At 39.6% G+C, this 22,940-nt stretch overlaps 1 protein-coding gene across 10 annotated transcripts; it reads right to left on the bottom strand.

Moving 5' to 3' along the window:
• Nucleotides 1-7: 7 nt before the first annotated feature.
• On the bottom strand, nt 8-22,122 carry znf335 (zinc finger protein 335). Of its 10 annotated transcripts, none has more exons than XM_036578376.1 (28): nt 21,813-22,122; nt 19,582-19,813; nt 19,093-19,363; nt 18,859-18,936; nt 17,630-18,607; nt 14,975-15,136; nt 14,711-14,875; nt 12,463-12,724; nt 12,144-12,321; nt 11,663-11,775; nt 11,468-11,486; nt 11,070-11,207; nt 10,104-10,180; nt 9,837-9,997; nt 8,984-9,201; nt 8,477-8,576; nt 8,292-8,380; nt 6,937-7,238; nt 6,602-6,743; nt 5,732-5,938; nt 5,405-5,547; nt 4,507-4,655; nt 4,184-4,284; nt 3,877-3,963; nt 3,398-3,481; nt 2,135-2,200; nt 1,859-1,964; nt 8-769 (listed from the first exon to the last, which is right to left on the bottom strand). In XM_036578376.1, the coding sequence occupies exons 2-28, from the start codon at nt 19,771-19,773 to the stop codon at nt 645-647; spliced, it is 4,713 nt and encodes a 1,570-aa protein (XP_036434269.1). In that variant the 5' UTR covers nt 19,774-19,813; nt 21,813-22,122; the 3' UTR covers nt 8-644. The 10 variants fall into 10 exon arrangements, with proteins under 10 accessions (XP_036434269.1, XP_036434276.1, XP_036434274.1 ...); XM_036578383.1 differs by having other exon boundaries at nt 4,516-4,655; nt 11,070-11,186; nt 12,463-12,727; XM_036578381.1 differs by having other exon boundaries at nt 11,070-11,186; nt 12,463-12,727.
• Between the last annotated feature and the right edge of the window lie 818 nt (nt 22,123-22,940).

Raw genomic sequence — 22,940 nt, forward strand, 5'->3', positions numbered from 1 at the left:
ACCCATTTTAAGTTCGCTGTTCTTTTTCAGACAGCTTAGGTAAAGTAGGCCTGATTTATTTGGTATGAGCATTAATGCAATCTCTCAAAGCCAAAAAAACCTCCTGGAAAACTCTTTATATGTACATAAAAAAGAGGCTTGAAAAGGAAAATGAATGCTACTTCATCAGAACTTACAACTTTAGCGAACCATATCACAAAATAAAAGTCCATAAATCTGCTCTGGTATAACTCTCAAACAGAGAAACAGTACCTAGTACCATCTGTAGTCACTCTTCGCAAACATTCCCTACCGCATACCAAACCAATGTTTATATTTAATTAAATACTGAATCTGTCATTCATCCTTACTACATATTTTTACAAAGCAGAACAGTGGAGGCACAGTAAAATTAATCATTTTAAATAATTACAAGGCATGATTTTTGTTATACTAGCTTACTACTGTACCGCCCCACTGATTCTCTGATTGTACTATACAGAATATACAAAAAAATACTTGTTTGCACATGGCCTCGCTGTAGCGTAACAGCAGGCTGTGACGTCTTCTTCTGTTTAGCAATCTCTAATGAAAAGGGAATTTGGCTGCTGATCTTCACACTCCTCGACGACAGCAGGCTGTGTACTTAAACCATACGGGTGTCCCTATTCTTCTGTAAAGGTGATGACGTCATACTGGATGCCTTGCTGCTGCATCTGCTCCAGCTGCTCGGGCGTGGCCTCTGTGGTGTACACTGTCTGAGCTTGGGCCATGGCTGCGTCTGCTACAGCTGGAAACAGAACAAACCCAAACTCAATAGCATCACGTGGCTTCCGCTGTGGATGTTCTGCTTAATTACATTAAGATAATTCAATCCATATTAAGACAACTGTATTAAAAAAAACCCTTCAATTTCTTTTGTAGCTTATCTTAACTACAAGTAAGAAAAAGGAAGCCATAAAAGTAAAGTTATAGTTTCCTGCTTAAAGGGTGCCAAAATAGTTTTAGAGTGAGAATTTCAGATTTCAAGATTAGGACAAACTGCTTCTGATGATTTATATTGAAGGTAGAAGGAAGTTTTGAAAACTGCTTTGGGGCACCCAATTGAAAGCAGGCTGTTTAAATGTTTTGACATCACACAACTAGCAGCTTCACCAGAATACCCTGCCAAAAGCAAACTTTCTCAACTGTGGTATTCAACTGACTTTGGTAGTAGTAGGCTACTATTTAAGTAGCTGGTTTTGTTATACTGGTGTTGTTGTACTTTCACGTAACATAGTGATGCCAATTAAATGTGAAAGATTGTTAACTTGTGTGTGGCATATATGGATCTTTACTGCTTAATGTCTATGTAATTTAGAGGCCTCCAAGATGTTCAGGGGAAAATATTTCTTGGGGAAGAAAACATTTAGGCTTTGGAATATTTTGCTTACCATAACAGCGACGTTTAAAAAATGCCATTAATTTTTCTCATAAAGGGCTTGAATTGTATATTTGTGTATGATGCTGACTACTACGAAATGATGCATGACATGAGGTTTTGGGTTAACATTCAGCTTGCATAATTTTGACCAAATGATTTATATCTGCTGGGTAATGTGAATGCCTTGATTCATACAAGAAAATGTGTGATTGGTCACAATGCTCTCAGCACACAGTAAAACATTCACGTTTGGTTAGATGCTTGTTTTCACAATGCAATGTCTGCAATATTAGTACTGTGAAAACAGATATCACAATAACTGTTAGCAGATGATACTGCAAGCCCTACTGAGCAAGCTAGGCAACATTTTGCCATCATCATATTCTACATATGGACTGATGTGGTAATCACTATTATAACATATCAATGGAAAAAATAAAAGGTGAAAGGGCGTACCGGTGACAGCAGAGTGAGCAGCAGCCTCAAGATCCTCAGGGCTGACTATCTGTTGCTCAGTGCTGATGGGGAAGTACTGGATTTGCCCGTCGTGAGTCAGAGCAATCTGTGCACACGCACACGCACACACACACACACACACACACACACACACACACGCACACGCACACGCACCCACACAGGATTGAACATTAGCTACTAGTGCACTAACAGTGAGTTTACTTACTATACACTGTGTTGTATTTTTTCTATAAAAGCAACTGTTCCTTTCTTTACCTGCTGTTCCTGTAGAAACGTCCCATCATGCTCGTACTGAATATGAGCAATCTGCCCATCTTCCATCTACAGAACAAAAGACATTTTAAACAAGCATTTTATTCTCTGAAAATGCACCAACCACATTTATGACACTCATGTGTGATCATCTGTTTTTGAAAAGGTGGAACGCTATTATTCGTAGTGACTAACCCTTAATTTGCTTCCCCGTTTTTCTTATTTATGCTACTAAATTTTTAAACTCGCTTGCAGATAAAAACATCTGAAGTAAAGGTAGGGCTGGCCAGAACAGCATTTTACTGGCTTCAAATACTTGTTTGTATTTCCAAATGAGTACCTGAATACTTTTTTCCAAAATCACCCTTAAGAACAATAATATTCCCGTTTATAATTATCCATAATTTTATGTCTGTTACTGCAGTTACTGCAAAATATGTCCAGTAGACTGCAACGGTGTATTAACAGTCAGGCTGAAACTCAGCTGCCCAGCTATATGTTGATATAGAAGGCGAGATTGTAGCCCTCTTACTCAAACATTTTTTTTTGATTAGGAGTCACAATTAAGGGTGCAACAAATTAGAATTACCATTTTGCTGAGGTTTTTTAATCATGGAAAACAGCAGCGAGGGCGTCACACAGGCTGAGTTTAGTCATAGATGAGCTCCAGAGAGTGGATTCAGAATTTAGAAGCTTTTGGGGCTACAGGCCTGTCTGAATGCAAGGAGAACCACCATGCATGCAGCAGCAGAAGCAATGGGGTCTGATCTACATCCATAACTTGCCACAACAAACAAGACTGAGGCTCTGAGCCCCAGTTTTAGCTACTCCTTTAGCAGGGACTAGTGGTACTTGGATATAGATAACTATACTTACATATTGAGATGATTCATCACGCTGTGCCATTATGCCAACCTCTTATCGTAAATTTTGCACTGAGCATTTTTATTATCATCTGATAATTTAAAGTGTCCTTTAACATGGTTTCTTTCTGAGGCATCTTTTCTCTTTGGTTATGTGCAAAAAAAGGTGCAGTTTGTTGCGTTCTTAGGGAAGATGACATGGATGCCTAAAGGCCTTTGCTGATGAAATGTATCACAGTTAAAGCTACAATTTTTGCTGCTTGAAGGAAAAAAAAGACAACACTTCCGAATACTAAATATAGAATCGAATACCATCATAACAAACGAATACTCAAGTATTCAAATAATTCAGGCCAGCCCTAAATAAAGTTTAATTGAGTATTCTATTAGAGTGTACACTGACCTGAATATGATTGCCATCGGATACCACTACATATTCCTGTGGGATCAAGTGCTGTACGCCGTCCTGAGAGATTATATATTGGACCTGAGTGACAGAAGAAAGATGAAGAGATTAGTACGCTTATACTCACAGCCACTGAGATGACTTATAAAAGCTTCTTTCTGCCTATGAAGTACAAAACACAGATTTGCCATGACAGTATAAATAGTCAATATGAAGGAACCAATACTGGGGCAATGTCTTTCCATATCATCAATACTAGAATTACCTAATTTGCTCACCACTGACATGGCAATTTAATAGTTTTTCCCAATAGCTTACATTGCTGTTGCTAGAAAACTAAGTCATGTCACTCATATCAAAGTAAAACTAAGAGCAGATGCAGCCTTGTTCCACATCACTGCCTAGAACACTATATAGTAGATTATTAACATAGGCCAAGATCTGAGAATTATGATACTATAAAAAGACAACAGTACCTCTGCCACCTGATTGTCTGCCGTCATCAAGTGCTGCACAGTCTGGCCATCTACTGTGGTTATTTGCTGAATGTATGTAGCCTCCTCCTGAGAGAGAAGACATTTATTCATACATGAATCATCAGGAAAAAAGCACAAGGTTTAATGCCTGAGACGATGTAAATGCTCAAGGTCAGGAGATTTTAACCTGTTAGTTAGAATATATAGGGGTAAAGGGTGACTCTTGCTTGATTCTATCCTAATAATCTTATAAACATTGATTGCATTAGTGGTAACAATAACTGGAGTGGAGTGTGGATGGCTGTACCTGGTCTGAGAGAGCCTGCTCCTGTGCTACGATTATATGTTCTTGCTCCAAAGCCTGCTGCAGTTGCTCTGAACTGATTACGGTCTGACCAGCTTGCAAGGCTGTTACATGTACAGAAAATAGAAAGGGCAGAAGCATTACAGATATTTATATAAAAACACAAGAACACAGCAATGCTACCACCTAAATTGACAATGTCATATTTGGTTATTTGTGCAGGTGGACTTGAGCAATGGTTTCTACTAATAAGGAAAAATATGAATCTTTATGATCTGAAATCAGACTCATGAGTAGCCTGCTGCATGTCAGTTATATATATTTACAGTGCTCACTCTGCAGAGTTGCCAGGGCCTCCTCATCGCTGTTGACTATGATGGTCTGTTGGGAGCTGTTGGATCTGGGCTTGCGAGGGGGAGGATCCTGCATGTGCAGCCTCTCCATGTGGAACTTCAGATGGCCATTCCGGTTAAACCTGGGAAAAATGCACATGCATCAGAGACTTCCATTTTTAATCAACCCCTAAATACTAGTTTAGTCAACACTTCCAACAGTTTCCCCACTCTCATAACAACATAACTTGCATATTAGTTTAAAAGAAGTTACCGAATAATTTAAATGAGTCACTATGTGTCTAACTAGGACTTTCAATTGTGTCAAGATTCAAACTGATCTCTGATATTCCATGCTTTAAAAATGTCTTGATTCTACAAAGCTCTAATTGTGACTTCTCTAACAAAAAATCCCCATCATTTGACTGTGTGTGCAAAGCAGAAGCCCCTGCCCATCCCCGCCCACTTTACTGTGATAGGATACCCCTAAATGCATACTTTTGATTGACAGTGGTTTCCATAAAAGTCAGCAAATGAGAAACCCTCTGAAGAGACTAACAGAAGGGGCAATAGCACTTCAAATTGCATGTTCATGTAACAAGTCTAGTCAGAACAATAACCGAATAATATGCTTAGGACTCGCTTTATCATTGAAGCCTTTGAGCAGGGAAACAGGCTTCCTCATGCAAAACTGGCTGCACGTGAGTGTTTAGTGCAGTTTTCCATTCCAGTAACTTTGCTACCATTGTGGAGTTGGCAAGTTTTCTTAATACGCATATTAAGCTACCAGCTGCCCCTTCATTATCCTTGCTTTTAGCACACAGTGGGGTGAACTCTCCTACTTAGTAACACTATCCAAACATCAGTGTCAACTAAAGCCCTGTTTTCTCACCTCTGTCCACAGACTTCACAAGAGAAAGGTTTCTCGTTGGTATGTGTCATCATATGGCGTCGCAGGTCTTTCTTGTTTTTAGAAGCGAAGCTGCAGTGGGAGCATTTGTGTGGCCGCAGGTAGGCATGCATGGCCATATGAGTCTACGAACAATGAATGATAAACACAGCTCCATCACTTTTGATGTAGACACTATCAGGTTAAGGAATCAAATATTTTTCTACACCAATACTTACACCAATACTTGTTCATACCAACTTTGCTCTTACTGACTGTTGTTTCATTTTATAAGGGCACCTTCATGCAGAGAATGAGTCACATTCTTACCTTGACTTCTGGCCAAGAGTTAGCAGTGAATTCACAGTCGGGGCATTTGAACGTGTTGGGGTCCACATGTGCCCTCTTGTGGTTCTCCATGTCAGAACGGCCTTGAAAGGTCTCCATGCAGACCCTACAGGAAAAGCGCTTGGTGTTGAGCTGCTGGCTCTGGGAGGATGAACTCTGGGATGGAGAGCCTGGGGTCTCACTGCACAGCTACAGGGGAAAGAATTTCAACACAGAGAATTTAAGTATTGAAAACAAAACAAAACAAAAAGAAAACTGGAGCTCTACCTTTCATATAACAGAGAATCAGCTGAACTCTAGATGCTCCCATTGTAATAATTCTAAAAATAATTTAGAAGTAATTTAAAAAGCCTATAGGAAGTAATTTTTGAAATGCAATTTACTACAGAAGTGCATGTTTCACAAAAATACTACGAACTCTGAACGCTAACTCAATGTGTAACTCAACGAGTTTATATAATTACAAATAATTATATAAATAACTATTTCAATTAATAAGCTGTAAAAAATGTAAATTCTAAATTAACTGCACAGAGTTATATTAACATTAATAGCCAGAATTCCTTGCATTTCCAAAGTGATAATCATATCTTAAGCTGATAAATTTTGTAGAAGAAAAAGTCTATAATAGACAATTATAGTATATTATTTATCACTGAATAACTTCTTTTTGTTGCCAAACTATGTGAAATACTGAATACAGCATCTTAAAGTATATTTGTTGTCTGATTTAGAGCATTTAAACCAGCATTGTATAGATTATTGTATATAAAATACCAAAACTGTTGAAATAATCCTTTAAATCCTTTGATTTCAATTATAACAAGATTGTGAATGATATAATGTTCTAACCTCCACTTGCTGTAGAACCCCATCAGCCAAACTGGAGCTCAGGTAGAACTTGTTTTTGTTTTCTTTCAGTGGAGTAGTGATGGACACAGATTCACTGCTCACCTCCATGGCCTGATGATCACCTGAGCTGTCCTCCACACTGCTGCCAAACACACACACACACAGGTGCAAATGTGTTAATACACAATCTCAACACAAAGACGCAAACAGTACATTGACAATTTCCCAGACTGATGAGATCTGTAGGTCACTACTATGACACCATAGCCTGCTACAATTTATGTTTTCTATGTAACAGGCGCACTGGTGATGAGGGTAATGGTAATTAGCAGTACCTATATGCAGTTTCAGTGCTCTGAATCTCTTCAGCTGCCTGTTGCACCACACTGAACTCTCCTGCACTCTCAAAAGAGCTGATAGCAATCTGCGTAAACTCCTGGCCTCCTCCAGCTGCCTCCTCCTCAGCCACTGCTCCGGCCACGGTCTCAAATGCCTCCTGTACAAGCGTCTCCCCGTTCTCAGACACGTGGAATGTCACGACTTTCTGAGGTTGCAGAGATGAACTGTGATCTGCGGACTCCGCTTCAGACCACGAGCCTGTTTCTAATGTCTTCCCATCAGACTTCAACACAGCTACCTGTAGAGACCAGCAAATAAACATCAGACACTGTGGAAGTGAATGAGACTGTGGTGGAAGTCAGCGCAACTCACTGATGGATTCTCAACTGGTTTGTTAGGTCTGTGCCACTGGCTTTTCAAAGTTTCTGCATAATTCACTCATAGAGATGTAAATAATGTAATTCAGAGCAGTCCATGGTATTAACAGGTACCAGGGGGTTGCGATACAATGCAAATGCAACCATTTCATTTAACCAAAACAACCACTGAACCTACACGTTTTCTAAGTTTATATATATAATGTTAAGAATGGTCAAATAATGGTAAAGTCTAGGGGGAAAATGGTTTCTTTGGGTTACTCATTTACCTTACAATGCTCTTCATCTCTCAGCCAAGAAAATGTTTTAGGCCAAAACCTTCTGAAAACTATCGTAAAACAATGTCTCAGGCGTAAGGAGTGTATTCATAACCATATCATGTAATATCTTCATGTGAAGTATGTCTGGTTCCTATCACCACTGCTGTGAGCAGTTCAGACTCTAAGATTCTCAAGAACAGAGCATTTCACATCAAACTACTCTCTCCAATTTAATTATGCAGAATTTTTTACAAATGGGTGAAACTGCTTACTAACTTCTACAGCTGAGGCAAAAATCATTCAGAATCATTTGGCAAACTTAACAAAATACAAGCATTGTGAAATATTTATATATATATATATTTTTTTATTTTATTTTTTTTTTATTTTTATAGTGACTGCAAAACACTTTGCAATATATTGATATTGGTCAATCTATAATGTGATGCGATTAAAGACTGGGCTACATTATTTTAACCCAAAGAATTTACTTTTGCTAGATTGCATACATCTTCATTCACAGTGGACAGAGGGCTTATTTTGTATATATCAGTATTAGCATCAGTATCAGTATTGTTTACATATATCAGTACTGCAAAGGTCAAAATGGTGATAACAATGCATCTTTCAAAGTATCATCTACAGTAAATAAGATCTAAATACCTCAGTAGTTTTGATTGTTTAAATAATTCATAGACCCCCATTGTGCAGTACCTGGAGCGAGTTTCCCACTAACTCTCGGGCATTGCTCATGTTCAGTAGGAGGTCTAGAGCATGCTGGGCAGACAGGTCTGATGACTGTGCTACAAAGAATTACACAGAAAATTATAATTACACACAATGTAAGAATGCAATATGTATTTAACAGCTCTCTGTGCAACAGTGAGAGTTCTCCAAACCTTGCTCATAGATGATGGTGGTGTTTCCAAGTGCATCCTGGGACACAGAAGCATTCCCCATGGGCTCCATTGTTTGGAGAGATAAAGGGTCCACTGATACCTGAGGGAAAAAAATGAAGATGTTCTATTGCTACAGAGTTTCCAAAATATGAAATGGATAAAATAGTACACTGTGATTACATCGATTACCTGTACCTTGCATTATACTATAAACAAGCGATGTGGACTGACCAAAATAATTTACCTTGTCTTGATTCATTAAACTCAGAACACTAATATAGAATGTCTCAGATTAGGATTAGGATGCTTACAGTACAGAACAAAAACCTGATTTATTATATAGCTGATTTGTATACTAAAGCCTTTTACTATATCACACTGTAAATGCCAGTATTGCGTTGGTGATATGCATTGTGACCAGATGACATGCAGCAGTGACAACACAGCCCTTAGTCATTTCATTTCAGTGTGCAATGCAAAATAACTGACGTGGATGTGAGGACTTACAATGGTGCCCTGCAGTCCCTGGTTCTCATGCTGCTGTTTAAGCTCCTCAATCTGTTGCAGGGTGAAAAAGGGTCTCCTGCGGCGCCGCACCGGTTCCTCAGGGTGGGCCTGGCTCCACTTTTCAAACTCCTCGGGGTGACGGCACTGCACATGCAGCCGCAGGTTCTTCCTGTGCTTGGTCATGAAGTGGCACATGTCACAGGAGAAGGGTTTCTCTCCTGAGGAACATGAAAGATGAAGAGAAGGGTCAGGAACCACTCATTAGGATTTATGGATTTCAGCAAGTCTGTAGAACTGCATTATGGATGCAGAGTGACTGGCTGTTGTGATGCAGGGGCTGGCATTTGCAAAAATCACAAAGGACAAACCGCTCTCCATAGTTCTGAGCCAATTTCCTACAAACACATTCAGCATCAGTGTTGTGGACAGCTACTACATACTGTATCAGACAGGACTGGGAGAAAGACATATGAGGTAAGCTGCAGCCTCTCACCTCTCACCTCCCTGTTAGCTCTGGCATAAAATGCACAGTCAACAGATAGAAGCCCATTCACAATAACGCATGCTGGGTATGAATGCCCTTTAAAAATGGAGTTTTAAACTGTCATCATGTGTGTTCACGATTTATGTGTTCAGCTCTTGCCAGTTCAAATCTTAAAAATCCACTTTGAAAGCAACTTAACAAACTACCTTAACAATATTTAGTTTCAATTTCAAAAGAAAACACAACTAATGTGAAGACTAGGAGCTGAACTGTAAAACAAAGTTGAACATCAAACACAGAATTTGCCAACAATACCTATGTAACCGTTTTTTCAAATGTCTGTAAATGCAGCGTAGATGCTTTACTCACCAGTGTGCTTGATAGCAATGTGGGACACCAGGAAATCCTCTTTGCTTGTGGAGTACTTGCAATAGTCACATTTGAAAGGCTTGTCGTTGGTGTGGGACAGTTGATGGTTTAGCAGTTGCTTCTTATCAGTGCATGTGACCTCACAGAACTCACACTTAAACCTGACACAGAAATACCATCAGTTTAATAATGTAAACTGCTTTGGAATAGGAATTGGTAGTATGAAAAATGGAAGCAGAGATAAAAAATATGAGGAGGGTAACTTACAAACTGTTTCCACAGTTTTGGATATGTGTGAGGAGATGCATTTTGAAAGTGTATCGTTTCTTGAAGGACTTTCCACACTGTAAAATGGACAGAGAAGCATTGAAAGCATTGAAAAATAACTGAAGACCAAACTGTACTGTGCAAAAGTCAGAGACCACCCTTCATTTATTTAATGTCCAGTCAAAACAGACATTAAGTACAACTTATTTATTTTTCAGCAGACATTTCTGAAGAGCTTAGATATAAGATGATCCACTTTCAGGAACAGGAAAAAAAAAAAACAATAAATGAAAAAAAAACAGGCTTCGAAAACTGGATTTAAAAAATTATTAAACGATATAAAAAAATGGGACCCCTAACATCCACCTGGTAGACCAATAAAACTGTCACCATCAGATAAACAGTACTTAAAGCTTTCATCTTTGAAAGAGAGGAGAAAATAAAGCTCCACTCTTGCTTCAGATCTGAAAAATACACAGATGTTTCTGTCCATCCTTCCACTGTGAGAAGACAACACTACGAGTCTGAAAGGATGTGTCACTGTCAAGAAGCTGTTACTGAGAAAATTAATAGAAGCTAATAGTAATAAAGTAATACAGGCAAAAGGTGGACAAAACATACAGAAAAAAATATTATATTTAGTTTTTGAGATGTCTGTGTAATTTCTGTTAAATGTATATTTTCTGCTTCTTAACAAACAAACAAACAAATAAATACATACTTATTGGCTTTTGACTAGGAATTAAACAACCTAAGGGTGGTCTCTGACTTTTGCACAGTACTGTATACGGTTAAAACTCTATTTAAAATCATTTATGCTTTAACCTTCTAATACCAGTGTGTCATATTCTCTGCTCCCAGAGCATTTCAGGGTTGTTGTTCTTTGGTATTTTTAAAAATTGAGCTATGCTGAGCCACTAGAAATTACTAATGGGAATACAGAAAGCCCATCTCTTCTGTTCATACCTTATCACACATGTGCGGTTTCTCTGTGCTGTGTGTCTTCATGTGCTGAGTGAGGCGTTTCTGCATAGGGTACACGCGGTGGCAGATAGGGCACGGGAACTCAGACACTTTCGGAATCTGAAAAGTATCATCACAAGACTGCTGTCGCATGAAAAGCTGATACATGCCAAACTGATCAAATTTTAACACTATGCAAACTGTAAAGATGACAAACATTTGACTAAAGGAAGGTGGCAAAAACTATAATGTCATATTCCTGTATGTTCGTTTGTAAAATAGAGAGACACAAACTGCTATTTATCAGATTCAAAGTTGCTCTGAATTGAGGATTTGATGTTGCACATATTATGATGTGATGATGCACTGCCATAGGTTTATTGAAAAATAAGAAGTCTTACCACGTCTGTCTTCCTCCTCCTGTGGTGAGAAAGACAGAATAACAGAGCCTTTTAATCCACAATAAACATGTTTATCTAACTGTTAATAAACTGTGGACTCATATGAGATTCTATTTCTTGTGCTTCATATGACACTGTTTCTGAAGCTAATATTTATAATTTAGTAGATCTTTTTAATGCTCCATCCAATCTTACTTGTCTTTATTGTGAACAGCAGAATGTCGGATCACATCCTTCTTGTAGACACTTGAGTAATCACACACGTCACACTTATATGGTTTGGTACCCTGGTGGTTGAACATGTGCTCCTACAACATGCAGAAGAGGGACTGGATTCAGGTTCAGTAGAAGGCTGGATCACAGCACATTTCTGAACTTTGAATACGTTTCCAAGTCTAAAAATACTGTGGCATAGCTCATGTAGACCCACAATGTAGATTGAAATATGTTAAACTAAACACTAAAACATACTGTAAATTTTTTATCTAAAGTATATTTATTTAAAGTCTAACAAATGAATAACAACTTGTTCTCAAAACAGTATATACACTGTAACCAATTTGCCTCTATTTTTGATCTCCACTTTTCAAATTTGCATTCCTGACATTAATTCAAAACATTTAAACAGGAATGTATTTATGAAGATATTTATCTAGATTCTTTTCAACCTACTTACCTTAAGGGAAGACCAACGCTTGCAGCGGTAGCTGCACTGGAGGCACTTGAAACGTTCAGGGTCATTGCCCTCATGAGAATCCACATGAAATCGGAGGTCTTCCTGAGACAGAAAGCGTGATCCACAGATCCAGCAGTTATGAGGTCTCAGCAGGGGCTTGAGGGATTTATAGTACTTGCTTTAAAAACAAAGAAAGAATGTCAACTGCATATGTCGTTGGAGGAAAATATGATGCTGTTGTTAGTTTCCAAAACAAGCTGATGACTTATTTTCAAAAGCAGAATCTAAATATGCAAAAAGCACTTGTGAGGACACTTACTTCCGGTTTATATACTTTTTATACTTTTTGCGTAGGAAACGTTTTGATGGCCGGCCTCGCTTCCTTGGGAAAAACTCATCATCCTCCGGCCCTGTGTTTGATGAGGGGTCTTTATTTTCCGAATCTGATTGGCTGACACCTGGCTCTGCAGCACAGCCGTTGGATAGTGAGGTATTTCCGTTCTCCAGCCCAGAGGAAGTGGCCTCTTCAGGAGCCTGAGAGTCTGTTGTATTGCTTATCTGAGACCCTGGTGCTGTTGCTGCTGCTTCAGAGAAGACATAGAAAGATGTAGTTCATTATAAAGACAAAGGTTGGAAAATGAATGGAAACGCTCATAACTCTAAACATGGAGCATGTTTACAGGGAAAGTCCTGCCCTGTCATTAAAATAACCAATCAGCTTGCTGATTAAACTGCAGGTGGGAAAAGCGCCCCCTCAGTTGTGGAGATCTGTGCAAGTACATGTGGATAAGGCTCTGATTATGGACTAAAACTCTTTGTGTTTCAGTAGTTATGTGAAAATATGGTACAGCATTTCTAGAATAAAGTTTCCTATTTACAAATTAAACTCATGATAAATCTAAACCTTTCACATTCACTTTAAAATGAATCAAAAGTACCTTAAAAAATGAAAAAAAAATTATTATTTCCACAATTTGAACTAGGTTAAGTTAGGTTAGTGTTCACCTCCCAACAGAAGGTACCCTATAAATGATTATTTTGCACATATTTAGCTTATTACTATCTCAATCAATGTGTTGAGTTTAAACAGATCATAACATAATCCCTGTCAGTATCTAAGGCCTGAATGTGTAATTGTTCATACTTAAAAAAACATTTTTATGGTGGGGCTGCAGTTTGAATTAATTCAGTAGAACAGTCCATAAAACTCAGACACAGGTAGGTTCACTGATGTTTTTGGATAATAATAGAATGGATATTTGCGCTGTAGACATTGCAACCCCTGATTCACCACCACTGTAAAGAAATCTGTGTCGGTAAGTTTCTCTAAACTATTTTACCATTTTGCATTAAACAATAACTTATGCAATTATTTTGAATAATTTGTGGAATTCTTCTTTAACACTTATTAGGTAAAGTTCTGATCAACCTTTGCATTACCAGTATCCTGCATCTGAGAACATGTTTTCTAACCAGGTGCTGAGTGAGAACTGCTATTTTGCTTTTGACAGAATGGAAGGGTCATTCTGGAACTGTTTGGTAATAGTAATGAAAATCAAATATGTGGCTTATTAAGTGCACCTGGCCATCAATTTATTTTCTGTGGCATCCACTGGACAGTAGACCCAAACAAGCTTAAGGTACTTTCAATAAGGCACCTTAAGAACTATCTAATTTCAATATCTAAATGTATACTGTCAAAGAAAAAAAAAAAGAAATGCCAGACCGCAAAATCAAATGCCCATCAAAAGACCCCAGCCTTTACAGCCCATGTGTCAAACACAAGGTCTATCTGGCCTGTGAAAGTATTTTGAGTTTGTATTAATATTTGCCCATTTCACTATGTACCTCACTACAGGCCCCAGCATGACTCTCCTACCCCAACAACAGTCTATGGGACAGCAGTTACACCTCAATTCTACACCATTCTACGCAGGTCCACACCTGTCATGCCACTGAACACACTAACTACAATTTTAGCTGCAGTTCAACCAACATAAACACCTAATGTCAGCTCAGCAGCTCAGAAAATGAGCCCAAGTCATAATGAACTTGCAGCAAAGAAAGGATGCCAGGTGTCTTATTCAAGCAAATAGGTAGGTTTAGAAAACTGAGCTCCTGGGGACATTTCAATTTTGAATATTTCAAGTACTCATGTAAAATTTCAACGTCTACTACTAAGTGCTTATATTTTACTGTTGAGGTTTTTGCGTATTTTTAATAAACAATCACCAGTTCAGTTTGTAGCACTTCAATTAAAAATGAAGGAAAAAAAATTGTCTGGCCCAGTTTGACACCCCTGCTTTACAGGATATAGTTTGTCATTAGCAGTGATGTATGTATTACTATGTGTACTTAGTCTGTGGTGTTCTATATTCAGTATGGCACAAGGGATGTTATTTCACTGGATCTTGCAAGTTATTGCTGTTTGAGAATATTACATTTGGGATTTTCTATCTAAACAGACCAAGATTTATGACTCTCAATTAGTATCTGTAAATGAGATATGAAGGCTTGAGAGCTAACATGGTATACTCCAATAATGTGCTGTTGTTTATCTGACTGACCTGTGTAACTCTGGGGAAAAAGGAATTTGCGAGGTGGGCCCACCATCCTGCGAGGTCGTTTCCGTGAAAAAGAGAAGGAAGAGGACGAACAGGAGGGAGGGGCTGGCCGATGTGGAGGTGGTCTTGCCCTGAGCTGTTCATCCGCAGGGTTATAGTCACTGTCACCTGAAAAACAAAGCAAAAGAAATACAGAAGTAGTGTAAGACTGTGTACAATCAATCAAGTATAGAGCCTTCTACACATGCAAAAAAAAACAACACCAACCTTCAGGATCATCAATGGCACCTGCATCAACAATGTCATCTTCTTCCTCCTCTGGTGGCTCTTCTTTCTTCACCTCTGACACTGACGCTGATTCTGATACTTGTCGTGCCAGTGTCTCTGCCTTTCTTGGTCTTCCCCGTCCTCGCTTTTTAGGAGGATCACCTGAGTGTCAGAGAGAGCAGACAGTGATGAAGACAGTAGAAATCCGAAGGAACCCTGTATGTGGTAGCCACATCTCTCTTCTCCTAAAGTCTTACCGATGCTATTGTATAGACTATAAATCCCTTTAGTTTAAAAATCATAATAACATCACACCATGGAGGAAAACATCATAGCAGTCACAATTTTCTTTTCTGCTTCTATATTTTCCAAGATGCTTATCTAGCATTCGAAAATTAGATATTTTCTTCTGTGGCCAGTTTTTGAATCAAATGTTGCCAATACACACCGAGCGGCCACTTCATTAAGTACACCTCCTTGTATTTACACTCACTGTCCATTTTATCAGCTCCACTTACCATATAGGTGCATTCTGTAGTTCTACAATTACAGACTGTAGTCCATCTGTTTCTCTGCATACTTTGTTAGCCCCCTTTTACCCTGTTCTTCAGTGGTCAGGACCCCCATGGACCCTCACAGAGCAGGTACTATTTGGGTGATGGATCATTCTCAGCACTGCAGTAACACTGATGCGGTGAAGGTGGTGTGTTAGTGTGTGCTGTGCTGGTACAAGTGGTTTTTAAACACCTCAGTGTCACTGCTGGACTGAGAATAGTCCACCAACCAAAAACATCCAGCCAACAGCATCCTGTGGGCAGCGTCCTGTGACCACTGATGAAGACTAGAGGATGACCAAGACAAACTGTGCAGCTGCAGATGAGCTATCGTCTCTGACTTTACATCTACAAGATGGACCCACAATACAGAAGTGTCTAATAGAGTGTACAGTGAGTGGACACAGTGTTTAAAAACTCCAGCAGCACTGCTGTGTCTGATCCACTTGTACCAGCACAGCACACACTAATACGCCACCACCACATCACTGTCACTGCAGTGCTCAGAATGATCCACCACCCAAATAATACCTGCTTTGTAGACAAAGAATGTAGATACAAGGGACTTAATAAAGTGGCTTAAATAAATGCAGTACTGTGCAAAAGGCATTAAAACTGCCAGTAAAGACACTATATAACATTAGAATAAATGCAAGCGGACATTAACACAGTAAAAATTAACAAGATTTATTGTATTGTTTATTGTTTTTAAAAAAGTAGTTGATATCCTGTGAACTAGTGAGAAGAATTGATAAGTCAAACCAGGTATTTTACAATTTAGTGTTTTTCGAAGCAAATAACATTTACTGCCCAGATAAACAATCCTTTAAATATCATTTTCTCATGTATCTAAGACTTCTGCAAACTAACGCATATCTAAAGCATATTTAACTGTACATACTGTAGATACTGTAGACAATACTTTATAAATGTACACTTCATAATTTATAATGTGCCTGTACATAACATTAATTCCACTTCTTGTATGTTATGTTTATTTTGTGTGCTATGTCGTTTTTTATACATTTTCTGATTTTTATTGGAATTTATATTGACTAGCACTTGCACATCTTTAACTGTTTAATATATAGTCATATGCAAATGTTCAAACACCCTAAGTCTGATTATCTAGGTGAAAATATGTTAACACATACACTACAGCAGGGGTGTCAAACTAAACTCAAGCTAAAAGGGCCTTGTTAAAAAATCTCAACAAATCCATGGGCCAGAGAACATCTCTGCCACTTTTCTGTCGCCTCTGCTGTCTATCCAACTCTCCGGTGTTTTGTTTCGTAATGGATTACTGTGATGCTCTTTCATTATGGCTACAGCTGTCTTGGCTACAGATGCCCCTGCATTCACATATAGCAAAACTAGGTGTTTTTGTTTTTGGCTGGCTAAGTGTTTATATCGGTTGGACTACTGCTGAAACACTAGTGTGATTGGTGATGTGACCGGTGTGGTAGGGTGGAGGTGTAACCACTGTCCCATAGATTGTTGTTGGGGAGGGGGGGTGGAACACACTTCACGTTGCAGTGCATGCCGATAGGACTGTGGACCCTGTGTTTGACATATGGGCTCTACAGGGAACAAACTTAAACATGACATTTTTTGCCAATTTTAGTGCACAATTATTATTTATTTGCAATGAACAAAACATAAAATATAAAAAGTTTTATAACACAGGCCACATTTGAAATGTAATTTTCCCCAAAAATTGTGCACTAAAATGTGCAGATGTTTGTTTTCTGTACTAGATGTGTACCTGTAATTATTTTTAATTTAATTCATTTATTTATTTTAAAAAATAAATTGTGTAATTTGACCAGTGGCGGCAAAATTTTTGCATACGACTATATCTTTATCCGGCACAACTTTACCTGCAAATTGTATACGTTCACTTTGTAACTATACTATATTAGTATGAATATACCTAAAATTCCTTGTTTTCATAGAATGTTTTGTACTGTCTATTGCATATTATGTTCAAATTTTATGCTTGTATTTTTATTAAAATTCATGTTGACAGCTGCACCAGGAGAAATTCCTTGTACATCTTGTCCTTGACCAATTAAAAAATCTGATTCTTCGTACTCCTTACCAGGAGGTTTGAAGTGTCGGTCTCTCATGTGATTAATAAGCGTATCTTTGGACACACTTTTATACGGGCACATCTTGCACTTGAATTGCTGCACAATCACCACTTCCATCATCTCTTCCAGTTCAGCCAGATCAGGAGCTCTCTCCCCTGGCCCGGCCGCCACCCCTGACTCCACCACGGCCACGTCGTCCTCCTGGGGTCCTGCTGACCCGCCTGGCTCTGGGGACCACTGTGGCACTGTCTCGGGTTCAGGATGGGCGGAGTACGTCCCACTGCTGCTGATATACGGTCCGGCCTGGCTTTCGTTGCACTCCATCTGGTCTGGCAGCTGGGAGCCGGCTGTGTCGGCCAGTGAATGCTGAACAGCACCGTCATCTGCGTATAGCGAGTCCTGGACCATGTAGGAGTGCTGTGGTTCTTCTGCTGCATTACTGTCCTGCTCTGAGGCAGAAACCCGCTCAGTATAGCGGCGACTAGGCTCACCATCGTCCACACTGCTGTCAATGTATCGAGAGTGCTGCGGCTGCTCATGTCCATCCTCAGGCAGATAGCTTTCACTACATTCCACTACGTAGCGCCTCTGGGGGCTGCTGTCTGCACCACTGCATTCAGCCACATAGCCATCCACTCCATAGTCTGCAAACCGGGACTGGCGTGGCGTCTCGTCTGCTTCTGCTCCGGAGCACTCAATGTACCGAGCCTCGCCGGTCTGGTCTGGGTCATCACCTCCTCCTCCACATTCTACGTACTGCGAGTGTTGGGGCTGGTCGGGCCGGCTGCTGCTGCTGCTCCCATCCTCATGTTCAGGGTAGCTGGAGTGTCCAGGTTGGTCCGGCTGGTCAGGCTCCAGACTGCCCTGCAGGCTCTCTGATAGGTCAGCCTGATCCAGGCAGGTGGAGGTGGGCCCATCAGCTAAGGCTTCGATGGCGATGCGGCTAGATAGTGCTGAGGAAGACATCTGAGCAACCATAGGAGCTCCTATAGACAGAAGACGATACAATGGCTGTCATGCTGTATTTCTTAAGTTTCCATATTCCACGATATTCTGTTATACATGGTGTATCACGTCAAACTACCCTGAATCATTTTGTTTATCTTAATGATTGTGTTATGCAGAAATGTTAAACATTCTGTGAAACTCCTTCTTTACTAACATCCAGGGTAACCGACCATAATGTCCCAAAAGAGTTTTAGAGTTTATTCATTATTGACAGACAAACTTTGCTCACCATCATCTGGTCCTTGCAGGATCAAATACTGTGTGGCTTCAGCACTATCATCTTCTGCACTGGTAACTGCTATACACCCTGTAAAACATTTCATGAAGTTTATTCACTTTTGGAGATATTTCCATACTCAAAGGAAATACATTCATTGCTGTATGTCATTATTATTACAAAGAAGAGTAGCGTGACCTACTCTCCTATCAATATCATAGACAGTAATATATATTTTTTTCCCACCATTCATTATATCAGGCCCAATTGTGGACTCGATTATCTTGTCAATGGCAGAGCCCAGGTCAGAGGACGTTGAGGCTGTTGAGTCAGACACCATCATCCCTCCTTCAGATACAGCACTAGAGTGCACTAGGACCTGAGCAGACTCGGACACCAGGACGGACTGGGTCACCGTGGAGACACTGGAGACGCTGGTTGACTGGGCAACAGAGGAGGAATCTGGGAGATGGATCCTGCGCACATCTGTACTGGAGCTTGTTTCTGGGATAAAAACCTGCAGCAACATCAAGCCAGCAGTCAAGAGAAATAAATATATGTAATGAAAATATTTATTAATACTAAAAGTAATTCTGAATAATTTATATGGGTCTAGTACATCAGCTATTGTCAAATAACATGATAATATTAAATTAAAAGCAAAAAAGTTAAGAAGTTTTAATGTGATAGCAATATTTTGCTTATATAAAGATGTAGATAAATGGCTTTTCCTACCACAAGGCCCTCTGAACTCTGTCCAACATGGCAGTCGGACTCTGGTGCCAGAGCTGGCAGCGTGGCCGTGTCGCTGCTGTCAGCAGACATGGCCTCTGATGTCTCCATGCCCATTCCACTCTCAGACGGCTCCTCCATCCCTGAATGCCCCACATCACTGCTGCTCTCCACTTCAATCTCCTCTGAATCCATGTCAGCTCTTTGACTGAGACTGTCCTTGCTTGGACAATGTCTATACAGTGTAAATTAAACATGTACATTAAATATTAATATTAAATATGTACATTTACATTTAAGTACATTTATATTCACAGGCATTTCAAGCACTTAAGGAGAATTCCACCAATTTATCAAAATTTCTGTATAACTCAATCATTGAGTTGTAATTAAAGTTAATCAGAGTGGTTTGATGTGAATTGGTGAGCTGTGAACATTTCTGATTCGGATTTCTGTACAGCGGTGGTGGCAGGAACCAGGAGTTGTGTTGTCTATAATGTAACCTTTTTGTTTACCATCCAAAACAACCAATGAACCTACATGCCTTCTGAGTTTTTACATGTAATGCTAATAGGGTTGCCCACTGTACAGGATTTCATGAACTGTCCAGGAAAAAAATCATTAGTTTTTAGTGAATAAATGTATAGGTTTTTTTATACTATTTTGCCTCAAAACTCCCTGCCCCGCATGTATTAAAAATGTGTTAGGCCCAAACCTTATCTCAAAACTATCACACAATGTCTCAGGTTTTAAGCAGCAAATTTATTCAAATATTGATTATATATTATTTTGTGAGGTAGCTTTTAGAGGCGTTAAACTCTGCAGATATCACGTTCCCACCACCACCACTATGAACAGCCCTGCCTTTGTAAGTTTCTCTAGAATTTCACATCAAACCACCCTAAATGACTTTATTCACTTTTTAGCAGTTTAGTTTTGCAGGAATTTTGAAAAGAAATATGAAATTCCCCTTTAATGAGTGAATTCTATGTTCAACAGCCACACGTGGAACACAGGAACCACTGCACTGGAAATGATAAAGGATTAATGTTAATATTTTGTCTGTTTCTCACTGAGTCATGCTTCACATGGATACATGAACAGCACTAGAGATGCTTACTTGAATGGCCAGTACTGCTAAGTCACTTTTACACTGGGACAGGAATCAGTTCGGACAGAAAGAATGCTGAGCCTTGGACAAGGCAGATGGGGAAGACTACCCTTGACTTAACTGAAGTCGAGATGCAACTGCTGAGGGCATCATGTGTCAGAACTACCCTATACTCACAGAACAGAATACGAGTTAACTTACTTGGTGACTGGAAAAGCAATACTGATAAACATTTGACCATATCAATTTGTGGTGGTCTTTAAACAGAATTCCACTAAGTAGACCCAGCCACTGAGGTAAGATGAGTAAGACTCCCTGTGAGGAACATGAGGCTAAAATCGTTTACCTAAGGTAGGTTCACGTCATGGCTAGCTGGCTACGGTGCTAACTTACAATGTACATCATTAGCCACGCGAAGTGACCAGGAATGCCAGCAACGTGGTTGGCATAAGGAATTATTTTCCATGTACACGACACCACACAATCTTTTATTTTTACATCAGGCAGCTATGGGCTAAAAGTGGCCCCTCACGTCTTTGGTCGAGGCTGAAGTCAACTTCCTTCTCGAATTTTCCCGTTCCACCTTAAATAGTGCAGCAGTTACATTCTGGTGCCTGAGGCTTTCTAGTCGGGCGCCACAACAACCTCAGCTCCATTTAAGGTGGAACGGGAAATTTCTAACAAGAACATGACTTCAGCTTCGTCGTCCTTGGCCTCACATGATGTAACTCAGCTAAGCTAGCTTTCTGCTCTGTACGAGTGTGCAAGGACAACAAGCAGGCCACAGCGTCCCCTTACACTCCTAAACCCAGCCGACCAGAACGGAGAATTTTCATTTACTCGTGCGAAATTGTTTATTTACACGCACTACAGTACGAATTCGTGGCCACACTGCAGCTGCTTAAGCTGCTCAGGTCGTAATTTAACCCCGCCGAGCTGCCCTCTCTCCTGCCTGCAGCGCAGCGCCATTTCCTCGCTCTCGGTTTTCCGCTCAGGCACTGTGAGGAGCGGCTTAGGGACCTCGAGGGCCTCCGCGCCGACACAGACCGCCCGAGCGTCGTCCCTGAGAAAAATTAACGTAAACATTTAGACTGAGTCTTTATTCGGGACATTTTTTTCTTACCGGCGACGCCTTTCTGGTTCGTTTTTCTCGTCAGCGGCGCGCTGGAATAAATCCGTTTGAGTAAGAAGCTCTCGATACGGCTTTCTAGTCGGGCGCCATCAGTATCTCCTCGCTTCCTGTTCACCAGACCGGATCCTGTTTATGTGAGAAGAACAGACGGCGGTTCCTCACAAAGGGTTGAGTTAAATATTAAAGTATTAAATGTGTTTATTTGGGAAAAATGAACAAGGATTAGAATCCAGTTTCTGGAATAACTTGTCAAATGAGGCGTCAAAATGAAGGACTATTATTCTCAGAGGAGGGAGATGTTTTTGGCGGATTAATATGAGCGTAGCGTTAAAAGGTTAATGCAGTAAGTAATGGTGAGAGCTCCGCGCGGTCATTATATAAAGTTCATTAATTCACCGTTTCGCTGTCGGTTCTTCCATATATGCTCGTGCTCTGTAGATTGAATATGTGAGTCTACCTAAATGTGCTGGGTGTGTTGATATGTATGAATGTTATTACCCACTTTCCAACAAAGTGAGAGAAGTTACGTTTAAATTAATCAGTAACGTTAGACTCTATTCAGCAAAAGCGTTTTTAAGAGATACAAGCCTGACATTGAAACGGATTGCTCTTTCTGTAAAACTGTAAAAATGCAACCGAAGATGTTATTAATCTGTTTTAGCAATGTGTACACACAAACAAGTTTTGGTCTGATTCCTTGATGTCTTCTTTGGTATGTTAAATTGTGAGAAAGAGTGAAGGGAAATATTTCAAGTCTTGTCTTTTGTGTAGCGTGTAAATTCAGAGGGTCCCAATCCTTCTTTCTTTGAAGAGTGAACTTGAATATATGGTCAGGGTATGAGTTAATATTTAAAAAAAACTCAAAGCTAAGAAGACAGTGCTAACGTTACTATATTCAATGTTAATGTTCTTGTGTATTGTTGTGTTATGTGTGGTGTATCCTTTGGCCTATATACAGTCAAGTAGTCAATAAAAAAATAATAAATTAATGATATTTAGATGTTGCTGTATCTGTGCTAAATGTAAATACAACTTTTGAAATAAAATGGAAAATGTTTAAAATGTGAGCTTATGTTATCTTTTAGCAGCTGTTGATAATGCATTTTAAATGTGGAAGGA

Source organism: Colossoma macropomum, unplaced genomic scaffold, assembly GCF_904425465.1.
Source record: "Colossoma macropomum unplaced genomic scaffold, Colossoma_macropomum, whole genome shotgun sequence".
Taxonomy (NCBI): Eukaryota; Metazoa; Chordata; class Actinopteri; order Characiformes; family Serrasalmidae; genus Colossoma; species Colossoma macropomum.

Excerpts from the sequence above, each read along its gene's own strand:
- znf335 (XM_036578373.1), bottom strand. The coding sequence starts at position 19,773 with ATGGATTCAGAGGAGATTGAAGTGGAGAGCAGCAGTGATGTGGGGCAT. Across the intron at positions 3,482-3,876 it reads CAGACAATCAGGTGGCAGAG|GTCCAATATATAATCTCTCA; the intron begins GTACTGTTGTCT and ends TCTGTCACTCAG. Across the intron at positions 2,201-3,397 it reads CCGATGGCAATCATATTCAG|ATGGAAGATGGGCAGATTGC; the intron begins GTCAGTGTACAC and ends TTTGTTCTGTAG.